The 18,839-nt window shown below is 46.7% G+C and overlaps 1 protein-coding gene across 1 annotated transcript in view; it reads left to right on the forward strand.

Moving 5' to 3' along the window:
- Positions 1-18,611, forward strand: part of Wipf2 (WAS/WASL interacting protein family member 2) — a 36,702-nt gene extending 18,091 nt beyond the window's left edge. The window contains exons 3-8 of the mRNA XM_031352064.1: positions 4,918-5,050; positions 5,742-5,858; positions 7,179-7,829; positions 11,236-11,445; positions 13,830-13,931; positions 14,440-18,611. Of these exons, the coding sequence (XP_031207924.1) occupies positions 4,918-5,050; positions 5,742-5,858; positions 7,179-7,829; positions 11,236-11,445; positions 13,830-13,931; positions 14,440-14,480 (1,254 nt within the window). The 3' untranslated portion in view covers positions 14,481-18,611. The remainder of the gene's footprint in view (positions 1-4,917; positions 5,051-5,741; positions 5,859-7,178; positions 7,830-11,235; positions 11,446-13,829; positions 13,932-14,439) is intronic.
- The last annotated feature ends 228 nt before the right edge of the window (positions 18,612-18,839 follow it).

Here is an 18,839-nt window from a genome sequence, read left to right on the forward strand (position 1 = left end):
TCTTTTACGTGTGGGTGATTTGCCTACATGTGTCTGCGTACCATGTGAATGCCTAGTGTCCTAGGAGGCCAGAAGAGGCTGTCAGGTCCTGAGCTGGAGTACAGACAGTGATGAGCTGTCATGTGGGTTCTAAGAACTAAACCTAGGTCCTCTAGAAGAGCAGTCAGTGCCCTCAACCATTGATCCATCTCTTCAGCTCCTGGAGTTTTTATTTGTTTGTTTGTTGTTTGAGCCATGTCACACTGTATAGACTGTGACCTGGCTGGCCTTGAACGCAAAAATCTGCCTGCCTTTGCCTCCCCAGTTCTGCCTTTGCCTCCCCAGTTCTCTAAAGGCATGTGCCACCATGCTCAGCCTTTGTTGTTTTGGGTTTAAGACAGGGTCTTACTGAATACAACTAGTCCTCCTGGCTGAACCTCTGACCATCCCCTGCTCTCATCTGAACGGTTTGTAGTTTTCCTCTCTGTGCCAGGCACTGTAGAGTACTGAGCAGCAGTCCTGTTGGCATGAATCCCACAGTGGACAGTTGTTAACTATACTAACTTAATAGGTAAACAGTATTGACTCTTAGCCTGCTTTCTTAATAAATTAAAAAAAACCTACAGATTATGCATACGAGTGGTTTGCTTGCCTGTATGTATGTGCATAATATGTATGCCTGGTGTCTTCTTAGGAGGCCATAGTAGGAGGTCAGATTTGGAGCAGGAGGTACAAGTGTTGTCAGTTGACCGATGTGGGTGCTGGGAACTGAACTCGGGTCATCTGTAAGAGGAGCAAATGTTTTTAAACTTCTGAGCCATTTCTTCAGACCCTGCATTCTTTTTAGTCCTAAATGTTGCTGAAAAAAATTAAATATCTGCTTCCTGTTTACTTTCTTTTGTGCAGTCTGGTCGTGTCCTTGGATTATTTGTTGGTTTGTGTCTTATTTAGGGTTTCCATTGCTAAGAAGACACACCATGACTAAGGCAACTTTTATAAGGGACATTTAATTGGGGCTGGCTTACAGGTTTAGAGATTCAGTCCGTTATCCTCATGGCAGGAAGCATGGCAGTACCCAGGCAGACATGGTGCTGGAGAAGGAGTCAGGAGTTGTATATCTTGAACTGAGGTTCACACCTTCTCCTCAACAAGGCCACACCCACTCCAACAGGGCCACACCTCCTAATAGTGCCACTCCCTGAGCATATTGAACTCCACAGTTCGTAAAACATGTTTTGTTTTGTTTTTTCCTACCATCTCTATTATAGCCAGGGTATACATTTTATACGTTTTCTATGTTTGCTCATCATTATATTGGTGTATGTGTATTTACCTGTGTGCTCTTGTTGAAGCTAGAAGCTTATGTTGAAATTTTTTTTTAAGATTTATTTGTTTGTTTTTATGTTTACGAGTACACTGTAGCTGTACAGATGGTTGTGAGCCATCATGTGGTTGCTGGGAATTGAATTCAGGACCTCTGCTTGCTCCGGTCAACCCCGCTTGCTCTAGTCTACTCTGCTCGCTCCAACCCAAAGATTATTAAGTATAGACACACCAGAAGAGGGCATCAGATCTCATTACAGAGGTTGTAAGCCACCATGTGGTTGCTGGGATTTGAACGTAGGACCTTCAGAAGAGCAGTCAGTGCTCTTAACCGCTGAGCCATCTCTCCAGCCTCGTAAAACTTCTTTATATGTTAAGGTTCTGTAGATTTGAGGCTTTTCTTGGGCTTTAGTTGTTATGTTGGAATCTGTGAGCCTTTGTGCATAGTTACACTCATTGTATCTTAGGCTGGACTTGAACTCCAGATCCTGAAACCTCAGCTGGCTAAGGGTATCAGGAGAGGAGTGCATGCTACCATATCCAGCTTTAGAATGGTTTTGATTTCTAATGATTTACAGAAAGTGTCATTAAGAGCTTAAAAAGCAGCCGGGCGGTGGTGGCGCACGCCTTTAATTCCAGCACTTGGGAGGCAGAGGCAGTCGGATTTCTGAGTTCGAGGCCAGCCGGGTGTACAGAGTGAGTTCCAGGACAGCGAAAAACCAAAAAAAAAAAGAGCTTCAAAAGCTCTGCCTGTGGGTGGGCAGAATGGTTGTCAGCAGCTGAAGATGCCTGCCAAAGCCTAGCAGCCTGCGTTTGATCCCATGATAGAGGGAGAGGATTTACTCCTGAAAGTGGACTTTGACCTTCATATATGAGCACATGCATGTGAGTGCACAGGTTCGTGCACACAACACACAAACATAGGCACAAATGGAATAATTGAAAAAAAATCAGCTCTACACTTAGTTAATGGTGTTAAGATTTAACAGATGAGGGGGCTGGAGAGATGGCTCAGTGGTTAAGAGCACTGACTGCTCTTCCAGAGGTCCTGAGTTCAAATCCCAGCAACCACATGGTGGCTCACAACTGTCTGTAATGAGATCTGATGCCCTCTTCTGGTGTGTCTGAAGATAGCTACAGTGTACTCATATAATAAATAAATCTTTAAAAAAAAAAAAAAGATTTAACAGATGAACTGGGGCTATAGCTGAGTGGTAGAACACTTGCCTAGACTGCACAGTGCCTGGAGTTTGGTCCCCAACACTAACACACTAACGTGTGTACAAACACACACATATACACCCCAAGTGAATTCAGAACCATAACGGTAGTGCGTTACATTTTAGGTGTGTGTAGGATATTCATTGGAGATGTACTGTATCTGCTGATGTGCATGTGAAGCTGAGGTCAGACATGAGGGGGAGATGAAAAACTGGGAGCGTTGGGGAGACAGGTCACCCAGTGAGTAAAGTGCTCACATATAAGCAGGAGGACCTCGGTTTACTCTAGTACTTCTGTTTAAGTAAAACAGAAGGTGAGTGTTGCAGGAGGCCCAGGTGAGTGGATCTGAGTGCAGGCCAGCCAAGGCTGTGTAGTGAGACTTGGTCTCAGAACTAAAATACAGTACAAAAAAATAAAAACAACGAAGTGGAGAGCATTTGAGGAAGACACATGACATCAATCTCTGGTCTTTGCATTCAGGTGCACACACATACATACACACGAGTGTGTCTATCCACAGGGTTCAGGGGGGCTTTTATCTAGTGTGCAAAGCATGATTGGTGTTGCTCAGAAACATGTAAATGGAGGCTAAGGATGGAACTTGGTGAAGTGACATAGAGAAAAATGGGTTTTGGAAGAGGCAGGGAGTCTGAGGCAATCACATCAGCATCGTCTTAGTCAGGGTTTCTATTCCTACACACAACATCATGACCAAGAAGCAAGTTGGGGAGGAAAGAGTTTATTCAGCTTACACTTCCACATTGATGTTGATCACCAGAGGAAGTCAGGACTGGAACTCAAGCAGGTCAGGAAGCAGGAGCTGATGCAGAGGCCATGGGGGCATGTTCTTACTGGCTTGCTTTCTTACAGAACCCAAGACTACCAGCCCAGGGATGTCCCCACCCATAATGGGCCCTCCCCGATTGATCACTAATTGAGCTGGATCTCCTGGAGGCATTTCCTCACCTGAAGCTCCTTTCTCTGTGATAACTCCAGCTTGTGTCAAGTTGACATACAAAACCAGCCAGTACAACATGTAAAACTGAGCTCAGGTTTGATAGGTGACCATAGATAGAGTTCAGTCTCTAGAACCCAAAGTGGAAGGGAAGAACCAGCTCCAGAAAGTGGTCCTGTGACCTCTGCATGTTCAGAGGGGCACACACTGTAATGACAAATAACGTTTTATTTCTTTTTTTTTAATCTTTTTTCTTCTTTCTTTTTCTTTTTTTTTTTTCTTTTTTCTTCCAGACAGATAACATTTTAAACTTCGAAAAATTAGCTGGGCAGTGCTAGCGTATCCCTTTAATCCCAGCACTTGAGAGGCAGAAGCAGGCTGGTCTACAGAGTGTGTTCTGTCACAGGACAGCCAGGGCTACAGAGAAACCCTGTCTGGAAACTCCCTCCCCACCCCCCCAAAAAAATTAGCATACCCTTAATCCCAGCACTTGGGAGGCAGAGGCAGGGAGATCACTGACATCAAGGCCAGCCTGGTCTACAGAGTGAGTTCCAGGACAACCAGGGCTACACAGAGAAACCCTGTCTTGAAAAGCCCAAATAGAAATTTTAAGGGCTGGAGAGATTGCTCAGCAGGTAAGAGCACTGACTGCTCTTCTGAAGGTACTGAGTTCAAAATCCTAGCAACCACATGTTGGCTCACAACCATCCGTAATGAGATCTGACACCCTCTTCAGGTGTGTCTGAAGACAGCTACAGTGTAGTTACATGTAATAATAAATAAATCTTAAAAAAAAAAAAAGACTTTAAAAAAAATTTAAAAACCCAGAAAACAAAAAACATTTGGAAAATTGGCTCAGTGTCTACTAAGCATGTGCTCTTAACTGTGCAGAACCATTACCCCTTCAGAGTGGGGTGGGGCTATAATTATCTACTGTTCAACAACAGGTTGTGCTGTGATAGGATTCTGTAGTCGGGGTCACAGTGTGGATTCTCTTTACCAGTTACTAATTGTGTGACCATTGGAAACTGTTCAGCTTCTGATCCACACTTTCAAATGTGGATGGTGATCAGCGTGCCTTTCTGTAGGGCTGTTTCGGGTTTTCAGTGAGGTCATCTAAGTAGTACTTAGCACAATATTTGAAGCATAGTGAGTGCTCAGAAAAACCTTGCTCTGGGGATGATGCTCTGTTAACATGTCCATTCACGGTTCGTCTTGCCCTCCTCTCAGAAACTGGTGAGTTGGAGAGAGGCCTGTCTCCTGCATAGAAGGCAGTGGGGAACTGAGAAGATTGGTGGCGCACATTGATACTGCTACTTGACGCATATGTCTGATTGTGCTACATTGGCATCTCACGGAACCCCTGGCTTAAGTCACTGATTCCAAGCTTGTGATAGAAGGAGCTCTTAGGGTAAACTTAACATTTCCTCTTTCTCCAGGCAAACACAGAACAGCCCAAACTCAGTAGAGATGAGCAGCGGAATCGAGGCGCCCTCTTGCAAGACATTTGCAAAGGGACCAAACTGAAGAAGACGACCAATGTTAATGATCGGAGTGCTCCTATCATCGAGAGTGAGTCTGGGCTTTTTTCCTAGGCTAGAGTCAGGATCCAGGCTTGGAAGACATCTCTGGACCATCACGTTTATTCTAGTCTCTCCAGTGGGATAATGGTGTCCTGGATATCTTGCCTTTCCCTCCAGCTGCAGAGTTGAATACCTTGGAAGCTCTCCCTAACTCCTCTCAGAGTTAAAGCCCCCTGCTGCACTAGTGTTTGCCAGAGCACAGCCTTAGCTGTTTCTCAGGAGGCCATCACATTCCGAGAAGCTTCGTGGCTGAAACCAAGGATGGGCCTCTGACTTATAGCAAACTCTCAGGAGAGTTTGCTCACACTCCATCCTCCTGAGCCACTAGCTGGTCAGGACAGAGCCCAGGGAACTCTGCTGAGCACATCTTTAATTGAGGTGTTTTCCTTCACCTTAAAGATGGCTCCTCTGTCCCTTCCTCCTTTCAGTTTGCTTGTTTGTCTTCCTCCTCTCGTGTGCAGCTGCAAGGCCTGCGTGTTGTTGTGTTTGTCTGTGTGTCTGGTGGCACTGTGCTATACTGCTGTTTGTGTGTCTGGTGGCGCTGTGCTGTGCTGCTGTTTGGCTGCTGCTTGTTAGGGGGGCGAAAGTAAGGTTGGTATGCTTGTAAATGAAAGTCTTCAGAAGAGGGGTGGTCCGCAGCTCAGAGCGTGTGACATGAAACCCTTCCCTATGCCTTCCAGAGCCCAAAGGGAGCAGTGGTGGCTACGGCCCTGGAGCTGCTGCTTTGCAGCCCAAAGGAGGTCTCTTTCAAGGAGGAGTGCCAAAGCTCCGACCTGTGGGAGCCAAGGATGCTTCAGGTATCTCAAAAATGATCTCTCAGGAGATTTCCCAAGTATAAATTTCTTGACTTGTTCTAAGTGTATCTGGCCTGTGGTTGTAGGTAGGAGGAAGAAGAAATGAGAGCAGTTCCACAGTAGAGTAAAGCAAAGCTGAGGGGGAAATAAAAATGTGTTTAACTTAGAAAAGAAAATGGGCCTGGCAGTGGTGGCGCACGCCTTTAATCCCAGCACTTGGGAGGCAGAGGAAGGTGGATTTCTGAGTTCTAGGCCAGCCGGGTCTACAGAGTGAGTTCCAGGATGTCCAGGGCTACACAGAGAAACCCTGTCTCGGAAAAAAAAAAAGAAAGAAAAAAAGAAAGAAAGAAAGAGAGAGAAAGAGGGTGGGGAGAAGGAGAGAGAGAAAGAAAGAAAAGAAAAGAAAAGAAAATGGGAGTTGCTGCTGTGGTGCGTGATTGCAGTCCTCCTAGGAGGCTGAGGCAGGAGAATCCCAAGTTTGAGGACAGCCTGAACCCAAGGGTAAGAACCTGCCTTAGAGGAGCAAAGCAGATTTTAAGTGCTGAGTACCTCAGTAAGCTTGCCTAGTGTGCATGAAGACCCGAGTTCAGTCCCTAGCACTGCAGAAACCAGGCTAGGCAGTGCAATCCCAGCACTTGGGAGGCAGAGACGAGAATCTCAGACATTCAAGGTCATCCTTGGCTACATATTGAGTCTGAAGCCAGCCTAAGTTACATGAGACCTGTCTCTAAATACATAAATGCATTCACACACACAAAGGTATACACACAGAGAATAGGTTTATTATTTGTCCCTTAAGGAGGAAATTAATGTTTTTGTGAAAACACAGATAGACTTGGAGGACTTATGTCAAGTGAAATAAGGAACAGAAAGACATAAGCCTAGCTTGGTGGCGCACGCCTTTAATCCCAGAACTCAGGAAGCAGAGGCAGGCAGATCTTTGAGTTTGAAGCCAGCCTGGTCTACAGATGGAGTTCCAGGAGCCAGGGCTAAACAGAACTACCCCTCCCCCAAAAATGGTAAAATAAATAAATGTAATTCAATTTAAATATGTTCAAGCTTATGTGAGCAGTATTTATTAGCAGGTCCTAAATCCATTGAAACATGATTAAAACTCAGAACTAAGGCTAGCTCAGCAAGTGGAGGAGTGCCTTGCATGTGCGGGTCTCTGGGTTAGATCCGAGGGCTGCAGGACAAACCTGGGGCTGTGCTGGTACTCTGTTGGGTGTTGTCCAGGTTGCACTGAGGAGGTTGGGTCAGCTAGGGCCCTGACTGATAGATAGGCTTTAACTCTTAATACAGTGCTGTCGGGTGTGTTTATAGAGACTCCAGCTGGTAAGCCAGCCGTGCAAGTCCCCAGTTCTCGAGCTGCTGCTCCAAGGCCTCCGGTGTCTGCAGCCAGTGGGCGCCCTCACGATGACACCGACAGCAGCCGAGCCTCCCTCCCAGAACTGCCCCGGATGCAGAGACCCTCCTTACCGGACCTCTCTCGGCCCAACACCACCAGTGGCACAGGAATGAAGCACAGCTCCTCTGCACCTCCCCCACCACCTCCAGGGAGGCGTGCCAACGCGCCCCCTACCCCTCTGCCTCTGCACAGCAACAAAGCCCAAGCCTACAACAGGGAGAAACCGTTGCCTCCAACGCCTGGACAGAGGCTGCACCCTGGCCGAGAAGGACACCCTGCTCCACCCCCTGTAAAACCACCTCCTTCCCCTGTGAACGGCAGAACGGGACCCAGTGGCCAGGCTCCTCCCCCACCGCCTTACCGCCAGCCTCCCGGGGTCCCCAATGGGCCCTCAAGCCCCACCAATGAGTCAGCCCCTGAGCTGCCCCAGAGACACAATTCTTTGCATAGGAAAACGCCAGGGCCTGTCCGAGGCCTTGCACCTCCTCCACCCACCTCAGCCACTCCCTCTTTGTTGAGTAACAGGCCGCCTCCCCCTGCCCGAGACCCTCCTAGCAGGGGAGCAGGTAAGTGTTTGGAAACCCTTTATCTTTTTGCTTGCTCTCATAATATCTCGGCAATGATTAGGGAAAATAAGAATTCAAGTGTTGGGGGGGGAATTGGGGGGGTTGTTTTGTTTTGTTGGGGGGGCATTGGGGGGTTGTTTTGTTTTGTTTTGCTTTTTTCCAAGACAGGGTTTCTCTGTGTAGCTCTGGCTGTCCTGGAACTCAGAAATCCACCTGCCTCTGCCTCCAGAAAGCTGGGATTAATAGTGTGCACACCTAGTTCTAAATACATTTTAGTTAAAATAATAATAGTAAAAAACCCCAAAAATGTGTGCTTGGTGACTAGAGAGCTTGGTGGTTAAGAACGCTGACTGCGCTTCCAGAGCACCGGGTTAGGTTCTTAGTACCCACAGGTTGGCTCACAACTGTGTGTAACTTCAGTTTCAAGAGAGCTGATGCCCTCTTCTGGTCTCTGAGGGCATCAGGAACACATGGTGCACAGGTATAAATGTATGCAAAACAGTCACACACACTAAAATAGTAAACATTAAAAGGCAAATCAAAAGCCCCTGAGTTTGGTAGAGTGATGGAAGAATTCCAAGATGAAGGACATGGTCCTCTGTGTGCAGTGTGCAGCCAGAGCAGTCAGACCCTGAGGACTGACAGTGTCTGAGTGACAGGGGACCCTTCAGTGCAACATCAGTGGAGAAGTGGTAGGTGAAAGAGGAAGCAAAGCTATTAATCCCAGCACTTGGGAGGCAGAGGTAGGTCAGTGGATTTCTGAGTTCCAGGCCAGCCTGGTCTACAGAGTGAGTTCCAGGACAGCCAGAGAAACTCTGTCCCGAAAAAAGAAAGAGAGAGAGAGGGAGGGATGAAGGGAGAGAGGGAGGGAGGAAGGGAGGCAGGAAGCAAGCAAATTGAGGTGGCTCAAAAATTAAGGAATGAGTGCCAGCTGGATTGGAGGTAGAAGCAGGAGGCTGGCTTGAGCCATAGGAGTTTGAGGCCAGCCTGGACAACATAGGAAGACTGTGACCCAAATGAGAAAACATTTAAGAAAGCAGTACAGGAACCTCAGTGAAGGCTTAGTTGAATGCATCTATGTTTACACACATGCAGAATGGTTGCCAGGGCACTTGCTGCTCTTCCTGAGGGGCTGGACTTGTTTCCAGCACCCATATCACACCTCCTGTAACTGTGCTTCCAGGGGACCCTCTTCTGGCCTCCATGGGTACCTGTACATGCAAGGTACACACACATACGCATAACTAAAACTAAATATGAATTAAAAAATAAGCCAGGCCTAGTGTCATTTGCTTTTAATACCAGCACTTGAGACGCGAAAGGATCTCTGAATTTGAGACCAGGTGTGGTCTAAAAGTGAGTTCCAGGACAACCAGGACTATTAAACAGAGAAATCCTGTCTCACAAAACAAAAGTAAATTAGTAAAAGGACCATTATGCTGTTGTGCTGCCTGGTTAGGCTGATGTAGATCTGTGCTCTCCCTAGCAGTCTTTTAGGGGGTAACCCAAACAATAACCTGATACATTGATGGTGTGGTATTTCCCTGCCTATAGCATACCATAAGGTAACTGGATTCTGTGAAGTTCAGGTTTTTAAAAAAACAAAAACAAAAAAAAACCCAAAAAACTGCATGCAGTGTGTGAGGTACAGCTAGGGAGATGGCTCAGTACTAAGAGTGCTGAGTGCTCCTCCAGAGGACCCAGGATCGGTTCCCTGGACCCACATGGCGGCTCATAATCGTCTTTAATTTCCAATTCTGGGGGAAACTCGAAAACACTCTTTTCTAACCTATGCTGGCACCAGGCATGCACATAGTTCACACATACATGCAGGCAAACATGTACACACATAAATATATACATCTAAAAAAAAAAAGGCTTTTAACTTAGATTTTTTTTTTTTTTTTTTTTTTTTGGTTTTTTTCGAGACAGGGTTTCTCTGTATAGCTCTGGCTGTCCTGGAACTAACTCTGTAGACCAGGCTGGCCTTGAACTCAGAAATCCGCCTGCCTCTGCCTCCCAAGTGCTGGGATTAAAGGCGTTAGCCACACCCCCCCCCCAGCCCCCGGCCTTAACTTAGAATTTTTGAAGACCTTGTTAGTGTGAGCAAATTCCATCCTGTAATAAGAGCAGAGAAGATAGAAGTGGTGTGCAGGTTGAGGTGAGATGCTCAGGTGCCTGCAGACTTCCTGCTTTTCACGTCCTAGGGCCATACTCTGTCCATAAGCCGTGAGCAGCTAGAGCCAGCAGAGGCTTCAGCCTGCTGCCCCAAATGCTTTTCTAAATGGTGGCTGTATTGTGTGATATTGGGTAAATCTCTTGATTCTCTTAAGTTTGTTTTTTGTTTGTAAGCTAGGAGTGTATGACAATGGACTGCACTGATGAACTTGCTGTGTGTATGGAGAAGGTTGTCCCAATAGTTACATCATGGACTTACTCGGTTCAGTCACATTGTGACAGTATTATATGATGATGCACGTTTGTTTCTGTGGAGGCTGAGCAGGAAGTAGCAAGTTCCAGACCAGCCTGGGCTGCATAGCAAGTCTGAGTCAAGCCGAGAAGATTAGGACTGCTGGGCCATGGTTGCGCAAGCCTTTAACCCCAGCACCCTGGTGGCAAAGGCAAACAGATCTCTTGAGTTGGAGGACAGCCAGGGCCACACAGAAAGACCCTGTCTTGGAAAAAAAAAGAGAAAGAAACAAAGATGAGAGCTATCCTAAAAATGCAGAAACCATAATCAAAGTCCAATAGACTAGCCAGGCAGTGGTGGGGCACACCTTTAATCCCAGCACTTGGGAGGCAGAGGCAGGCGGATATCTGAGTTCAAGGCCAGCCTGGTCTACAGAGTGAGTTCCAGGACAGCCAAGGCTACACAGAGAAACCCTGTCTCGGGAAAAAAAAAAAAAAGTCCAACAGACTAAAAGTAAACAAACAGATGGGGGTGGGCAGCTGCAGCTCTGGATGGAAAGGTGACCTGAGACTTACCTTGCCACCCCAAGGCTCCTCTTAGAGCCTGAATCACTCTCTTATTTTCAATGATTTTTTTTTTTTGATTGTTTTGTTCTTTGAGGCAGAGTTTCTCTGTGTAGCCCTGGCTGTCCTAGAACTCACTCTGTAGACCAGGCTGGACTTGAAGTCGAAGGTCCACCTGCCTCTGCCTCCCAAGTACTGTAAAGGCATGTGCCTCCACTCACTGCCTGGCATTGTATGATTTTTTTTTATAGTCAGTTTATAACAAAGAATTTATTTCTTCACACCATTTATGTGCATCTGTATCATTGGGCATTTCTCACATTCATTCCTTCACTAGTTTTTCCCAGGCTGCTTTCTTAGCTCCTGTCTCTCAAACCTTTCTCTCCTTTGCCAGCTCCAGCCCAGTTCCTAACTGCATTGAATTTTATTGCAGCTCCTCCACCCCCACCGCCCATGATTCGAAATGGTGCCAGGGATGCTCCCCCTCCCCCCCCACCTTACCGGATGCATGGGTCAGAACCACCAGGCAGAGGAAAGCCCCCACCTCCACCCTCAAGGACCCCAGCTGGGCCACCCCCCCCTCCACCGCCACCCTTGCGGAATGGCCATAGAGACTCCATCACCACTGTCCGCTCCTTCTTGGGTAAGTAGTTAGTGATTTTGTCTACTGGTTCTGGCAGTGACTTCGGTGGACTGCTGTGCCTTAGCCCCCAGGTTGCCTATGGAGATGGAGAATGCCCCAGCAGTAGCCTTTGTTCACAGCAGGTCCTCTCCCAACTTTTACTCTGAGTTCTGCTCCCAGTCCATTGATGTCCTTTTCCTTATATGAAACCATCAGGGGTCATGCTAATTTGAAAGCTACTCTCAAGTTCCCACAAGGGTCTCTGGTTAGGCTTCCTGTCAGAGACTGTCTATCCTCTTTATACATACGTATCTCTCCAAGGAGGGATACTAGTTACTTAAACTCAAGCGGCTCAGGATGAAGCTCCATGGTACAGCACTACCCTGATGTGTGCAAAGTCCTGGGTTCAATCTCTTGCACTACAGAAATAGCACAAAAACTTAAAGAAGCTTAGCTTACAGAGGCCCTTGGTTTGATGAGCCCCAGCACTAAACAAAAGCAAAACATACAGAGGTCAGTGATGAACCAGCCTTGAGTTTTTTAGGAAGTCATTTCATCTCTTTAGAGCCCCTTTCACTCTCTACAGAACCAGGAAATGCCTGAATGAGTAGCTAGCAGGTCACCTTTCCAAGTTACAACACAAGGACTCTACTTAAGAGAGAACACTTCACAGTCTGGAATGGAGCCACAAGAGACAATGTCCAGACTTCTCTGTTGAAGACTTTTAGAGCAGACCATGAGGTTTCCTGTGACTCTGAATACTGTAAGGTCTTTAATGGATTCCTCCATTGCTATTGGCCAACACATTCCAGTCTGTTTTTAACAGGCACACCAGGGTTTTGCTTTGAACATACATCCATATTGCATCTTTAAAATGTAGTAGGGCATGATGGCACATGTCTGTAATCCCAGCACACAGTTAGCTGAGTCGGGAGAATCCCAAATTGAAAACTAGCCTGTAATACATAACAACACCCTATCTAAACAAACAAGCAAACAAAAAGGAAGCTTTGAAGCAAAAAGGAACTTTTGAAGTTTGAACAAGCTATGTCCGTAAGACTTTTGAATCTTGTGAAGGCTCCTAGAACATAGGAGTGGGGCCAACATGACTGTGTGAAATGTATTGCAGAGCAATATAGGGTAACCTTGGTTGAAAGAAAACATTCTGGTTGAAACTCACCAGCTAGAGAGACATAGTCCCTTTTGTAGTTTATGACTACCACCTTGTAAACTTAATTCAGTTCATTTCCCATAACAGCATCTTTTAAGACCACCTTGTTTCTAGAACAAAGTGATACTTCTTTCTGTCAGCAAGCACACATTAGCTCCTTTCCAATGGCGTCTGATTTGGGGTGGAAAGATTTGAAGAATCAGCTTAAAACGTCTTTAGACTAGGAGTTTTTTTTGTTTTTTGTTTTTTAAAGATTTATTTACTATTATGTGTAATCACATCGTAGCTGTCCTCAGACACACCAGAAGAGGGCATCAGATCTCATTACAGATGGCCATGTGGTTGCTGGGATTTGAACCCAGGAACCTCGGAAGAACAGTCAGTGCTCTTAACCGCTGAGCCATCTCTCCAGCCCTGGAGGGATTTTCTCAATTGAGGCTCCTTCCTTTCAGATAACTCTAGCTTGTGTCAAGTTGACATACACCCATCCAGCACATAAGTAAGGGGACTGTAGAGAAAGCTGAGTAGTTTAGAGTATTGACTACTCTTTAGAGGACCCAGGTTCAGTTTCTAGCACCCATTTGGGGCCTCACAGCAGTCTGGAACTCCTGTCTCAGAAGTCTGATGTTCTACTCTGGCCTCTGTGGGCACGGAATGTATATGATGCACACAGACTTACATGTAGGCAAAACATTCAACACATACAATTTTTAAAAATCAATAAATTTTTTCTCTGTATGTATGTATGCATGTGTGTGTGTATTGATGTATGGAGGCCAAAGGTCACCATTAGGTAACTTCCTAAATTATTCTCTCTCCACCATACTTTTCTGGGACAAGTTCTTTCACTGAACCTGTTGCTCCATAGTTGGCCTGCTGACTGGCCAGTGAGAACCAGTGGTCCTCTTCTTCTCTGCCTCCACGTCCTGGGTTATAGGCTCCTGTCACCCTACCCAGCCTGGTGCTGTGGATCCAAACTGAAGTCCTTACACCCACATGACAAGCACTTCATTAACTGCTTCACCTCCCCAGCCCCCAGGTTGGGGATCTTTGGGTATTCACTGTTCGTGAGACGCACCCAGGGCAATGTTTTCCCTGTCGTGGGACCTTCAGCTTGGTGGGTAGAGCAGGCTTCTCCATTTAGCAGAACCCACAGGAGGTTAGTAAATAGGGAGGGTCCTAAGAAGTTGAAAGTCTGTGGGAGGATGACTTAATAACTCTGTTCTTTTCACAGATGATTTTGAGTCCAAGTACTCCTTCCATCCAGTGGAGGACTTCCCTGCTCCAGAAGAGTATAAGCACCTTCAAAGAGTCTACCCCAGCAAAACCAACCGAGGTGCGAGGGCCGTCAGGAAAGCTTTCATAATTGCATGCAGCCTGGTCTGTGTTCTCTGAGGTCAAATGTGCTTCTGCACATGGAGATGGCAATGGGTGTTTCCTCCTTCCATCAAGTGAGCCCTAGAGATTAAACCCAGGTCAGCAGGCTTGGCAGGCTTGGCAGCAAGCACCCACCTACCAAGCCATCTCTCCAGTCGTAGGCTCCTGATTTTAAAAATTGACTTAAGGAGCCTATCTTGGGGGCTGGAGAGATGGCTCAGCAGTTTGCTCTTTCAGAGGTCCTGAGTTCAATTCCCATTACTCACATGGTGGCTCACAGACGTCTGTATCTAGTCTCATGGAATCAGATGACCTCTTCTGGTATACAGATAGATGTATAAAACATTCACATACATTAAAAACATAAATCTTTAAGGAAAAAAAAAGGAGGCTGTCTCATTTCAGAAATGTCCTTTAGTTCTGGCACATGCACTGAATATGTATATTTTTTGCTTTTTCTCCTCCAGCTGCCCGTGGAGCCCCACCTCTGCCGCCCATTCTCAGGTGAAGCCTGGCGTGGTCCTGCTCCTCAGGAAAAGGATGGACCCCCTCTTCTCAGATGGTCCCCCAACCCCTAACACCTGCATGAGAGCTCCTACAGTGTTTCTCCAGTGCAACCAACCCTAGACTCTGAGCATCCTCCCAGCCCAGCTCCATCTATGCATCTCCTCTCTGGACTTGGTGATTGGACTCTTTCCTATTGGCAGTAGTGTGAATGCCCATATCCACCTTCTTCCAGCAAGCCCTGCTAGCCAGAGGAGGAGAAAGCTTCCACGTCCCCTGCTTCCTTCCAGGGAAAGGTGCCTTGTTATGGTGAATAGACTCACATTGGGCAGGGTAGAGAATGGAACCCCTGTCTGTGTCGTTCACGGAGGGCGAAGTGTGCTGTGTGCATTACAGCCCATAGTGTAGGAGGTTGGTGTGGCCAGGGCTTCTGAGGAGGGGGCGTTCCACGGTGCAGGGAGGGCTTGCAGAGAAGTGATCTGTTCTAAAGGTCAGGCTACAGAAAGGACAAGGGAATGGGTCTTTTTCATTTATAAGAGTGTTTTGGTTTTGTTCTTATCCCTCTTCCCCCATCCCAAGAGATGAGTTGTACATACACACTAAGTACTAATCAGTTAACTAAACAACAAAAGGGTATGAAGTAAGTGAGGATCATTACAGAGCTAGTCAGCTCTATTGCAGCTAGAGGCCAGGGCTGTCTGAGCTCTGGAGCCTCCTGCCCCTTCCCCAGGGTGCTAGGCTGAAGGGTGTCCTTTCCAAATCCCACAAGAGAAGTCACTTTTTGTTGAGGGCATTGTCCGTTCCTGAGTCACAAACCCTACAGACTTCTTATAAGATGTGAAACGGTAGGGCCTTAATCCTACTTTTTTCTGATTAACCCTGAAGTAGTCAGCAGCCTGAGTCCTTCAGCCCTTGGGGAATGCTCCAGGGAGACTAAGAAGGGAATCAGGAAGCACTCACTTCATGGGAGTGTGGCTCTTCAGGGCCAGGAAGGTCTTGACAGCCTGCTCATACCAAGACTCTCACCCATCAGATAGCAGGCTCTTCCTGTTTTCTCTGCCACCCATATCTTACTGAGACTGCAGGGTTTAAGGCCACAGAGAAGAAAAGGGAGCTTCAGGGCGAAGTACAGAGTCCTCTAAACCAAGAAGCACAAAGACTTAGGGAGGCCTGTCGCCATCCTGGAGGCAGGCAGCAATACAATGTTTGTCTTCCAAGTTGTAGGTAAACAGCACAGGAAGTTCCAACTGAGGAACTGGTCTGTTCCAACTGAGGCTGGTCTGTTGGCCAGGGAGTGTCTCTTCTCCAACTGCAGTGTGGGGCACCTGGACTCCACACTCAGAGAAGTTGGTTTCCTACAGTCCTTGACATGGGCACACACCGCTCAAATCCTGGATGACAGTAGGGAGACCAGGCTGTTCTTTGAGTTGGATGGGGAAGCTGGTGAAAAACTTCTAGATACACCACGGACTTAAACTGTCATAGGGACCTTTCTTTTTTTTTTTTCTTCTTATTTTTATTCTTACTCTTTTTTGTTTGCCCCCCAAAGACATGTTTTCTTTGTGCATTCCTAGCTGTCCTGGAACTTACTTTCTGGACCAGGCTGGCCTCAAACACAGAGATCCTCCTGCCTCTGCCTCCCAGGTTCTGGGACTAAAGGTGTGCACCACCACACCTGGCTCATAGGGACCTTTCTGATCTAGTGGAACATAGGCTAAGGATCTGTGTGTAATGTCAGGTCAAACCCAAATCTTCTAGGACTGGTGAAGGTGGACCTAACTTGGTTTATTTATTTATTGAGTGTTACCCGATGCCAGCTCCTGAACCACTTGGACTCTTGGGACAGGCAGTGGTTAGATCTCACCAGACTTTTTATTGCTCACTACTTATCCTTCTTCTCAAATCTGTTAGCAGTTACGCTCCCAACACCCCAAAGTGAACAGAGCTAAGAGAGGGAGAAGAACTGACACTTCGAGAGTTCCAGGGTAGATGCTAATTGTTGAACTTGACTGTGAAGTCTTCCCATTTGTTGTTGAAATGGGAGCTGATGCCTTTTGTACAATGCTATCAAAGTGTGAAAATTTTCCCTTACTGAAACGTAGCCCATCAAAAATATATATGGGTGTGTATTTATGTATGTGTGTGTGTGTACGTATGTGTATACATATATACATATATATGTATACACATACACATATATATTTGTATACACACACATACATCTACTCACAAATAAAGCCAAACCCCAGCTTTTTGCTTGGGCTGATGGTATCTTCCTCGACTTGCCCTGCCTCCCTTTCTATTCCCCAGATTCTGACTGTGTCATGTGGGTATTGATGATATTTTCGTTGTCTTTGCCTGGTGGAACAACCACCCAAAAAAGGCCTGGGTTTAGATCTAAGTGAGTGTGTTGATGACACAACACCTAAGTTAAATGTCTTTGCCTTATTCATCATTTGGTCCTGCTGTTGATAACAAATTTATTACCATGTATATTTGCTATTGAAGATGGGAATGTGATCCTCAAAATTGTTGGTCTATTTTGTATGTTGTACACAGCTTGTAACGCAGGTTTAAGGTGGGCGGGCTGTGAGAACCCTGACAATTTTCCCCTTTAAACTGTTCCTTTATGTCCTGATGGGAATGTCTTCTCTTCAGTAGAAGATTGGGTGGTCTCATGTTGAGGCTATTACTTAGTCCCTTTACTTCCCTTGTCCCCTCCCAAAGGGGAGAGACAATGCCCAGCTAAGCAGCCAGAAGCTTTGTCACAGCTCTCATGGTATTTCTCCCTAATGGGAAATGCTCGATAGCTATTTCTTACTGCCCTGCCTGAAGCCAGGCAGTGGTTCTGATTTTCAAATGAGCTAGGTGCTCCTCTTCCCCTTTCTCCAGTCACCAAACCTGGACCAAAGTACTTCATATTCCAGGTGTGGTTTCCTGTCTCCTGGGATCTGCGGCAGCTGCAGAGCCCTGCCCTTTTCAGAGCCTTGGCCACTTGTGTGAGCTAGGGCCATCCCAGCTGATGGACATGAGGCGGTCCTCACCAGGAATTACTCCCTGCCCCCTTCCCAGTCACTGGCCATTGCCCTGGGGGAATCCCCTCACCCAGTGGCTTCCCATCTTGAAAGCCTGAAACCCAGACTTACCTCCAGGGAGAGATGAGGGGGCGGGGATAACTGTAAATAGACTTGCTGCAGAGCAACTCAGGGTTGGGGTATGTTTTAATTCTCCTGATCACTTGAAAAATAATCTGTAGGCTGAATGCTTCTGGAGTGTGGGAGAAATGTGACTCCGGGGTCCTTCGTTCTCTGAGGCTCTGGGGGTGGAGTGTAGGGCATCAGAGGCCCTTTGCTAGCATGGCTGCACTGTCTGTCCTGGAAACCCAACCTGCCATCAGCGGCAAATCAGATTCTTCACATTCCAGGTATAAGCTTTCCTTTCCCGTGACTCTCAGTCCCTAGCTCCGTGGTCAGGGGAACTCTGTTAAACCACCCCAATTTAGGGAATGAGAGGGAAGAGAGGAGGCCAGAATAATTCTGCCTCCCAAGACTCATTTCTTGAAAACAAAATGGAAAAAAAAAAAGAGATAACCACCTTCAATCACAGGCAAAACCAAAACCAATCAAACCAACAGCAACCATTTAACTGAAGGAAGGGTCTGGTTCCACTCCATCCCGTGTTCATTGTGCCTTTACTTGTGTTAGAACTCTGTGCTTTCTTCCTCCCCACCTCTGTGACGTCATTAATTAAAACCTTCCTTGATAACGGCTGCTTCCTTTCTGCTCTTGTTTCTCACAGCTTGGTGGGTTTCTTCTCTTGATGGTCTTCCCTCTTACTCACCTGGTGGCAGAGGAGCTTAGCGCACCCTCCCCCCCTCCCCCCTTTTTTCATGTCTAACTCTTTCTCCTTTCTCACAGTTTCCAGCCTGGAAGTTACAGTCAACACTGAGTAAGAGACCAGAGTGATGTGTGTGCATGTGCGTGTGTGTGTGTCCATCTGCATGTGCGTCCATTTCTTTGAAAAATAATTTATTGTGTGATTTATTTTGGAGTTTTTGTTGGGGTTACTGTGCTGCTCCACAATAGCCCAGATCCCTGCACCCCCACCCCACCCCAGAATAAAATGTATTATCTGGTCTCAGGCTGGATTCCTGCCATGGACTGGGTTTCTGTGGGGACCCCTTGTTCCATAGGGTGATGAGAGTTTTGACCAGGTGGGCAAGGAATTCGGCGCATGACAAACAGAAACGACACAAAGAAGTGTGGGACTTGAGTGTATTTGCACAAAATAAGAACCAGGCTTAGGTAGTATACAGAAACAGGGCGAATGTCAGGGATCATGTAGGCAAGTAGCAGTCACATCA

Source organism: Mastomys coucha, unplaced genomic scaffold (assembly GCF_008632895.1).
Source record: "Mastomys coucha isolate ucsf_1 unplaced genomic scaffold, UCSF_Mcou_1 pScaffold5, whole genome shotgun sequence".
Classification (NCBI taxonomy): Eukaryota; Metazoa; Chordata; class Mammalia; order Rodentia; family Muridae; genus Mastomys; species Mastomys coucha.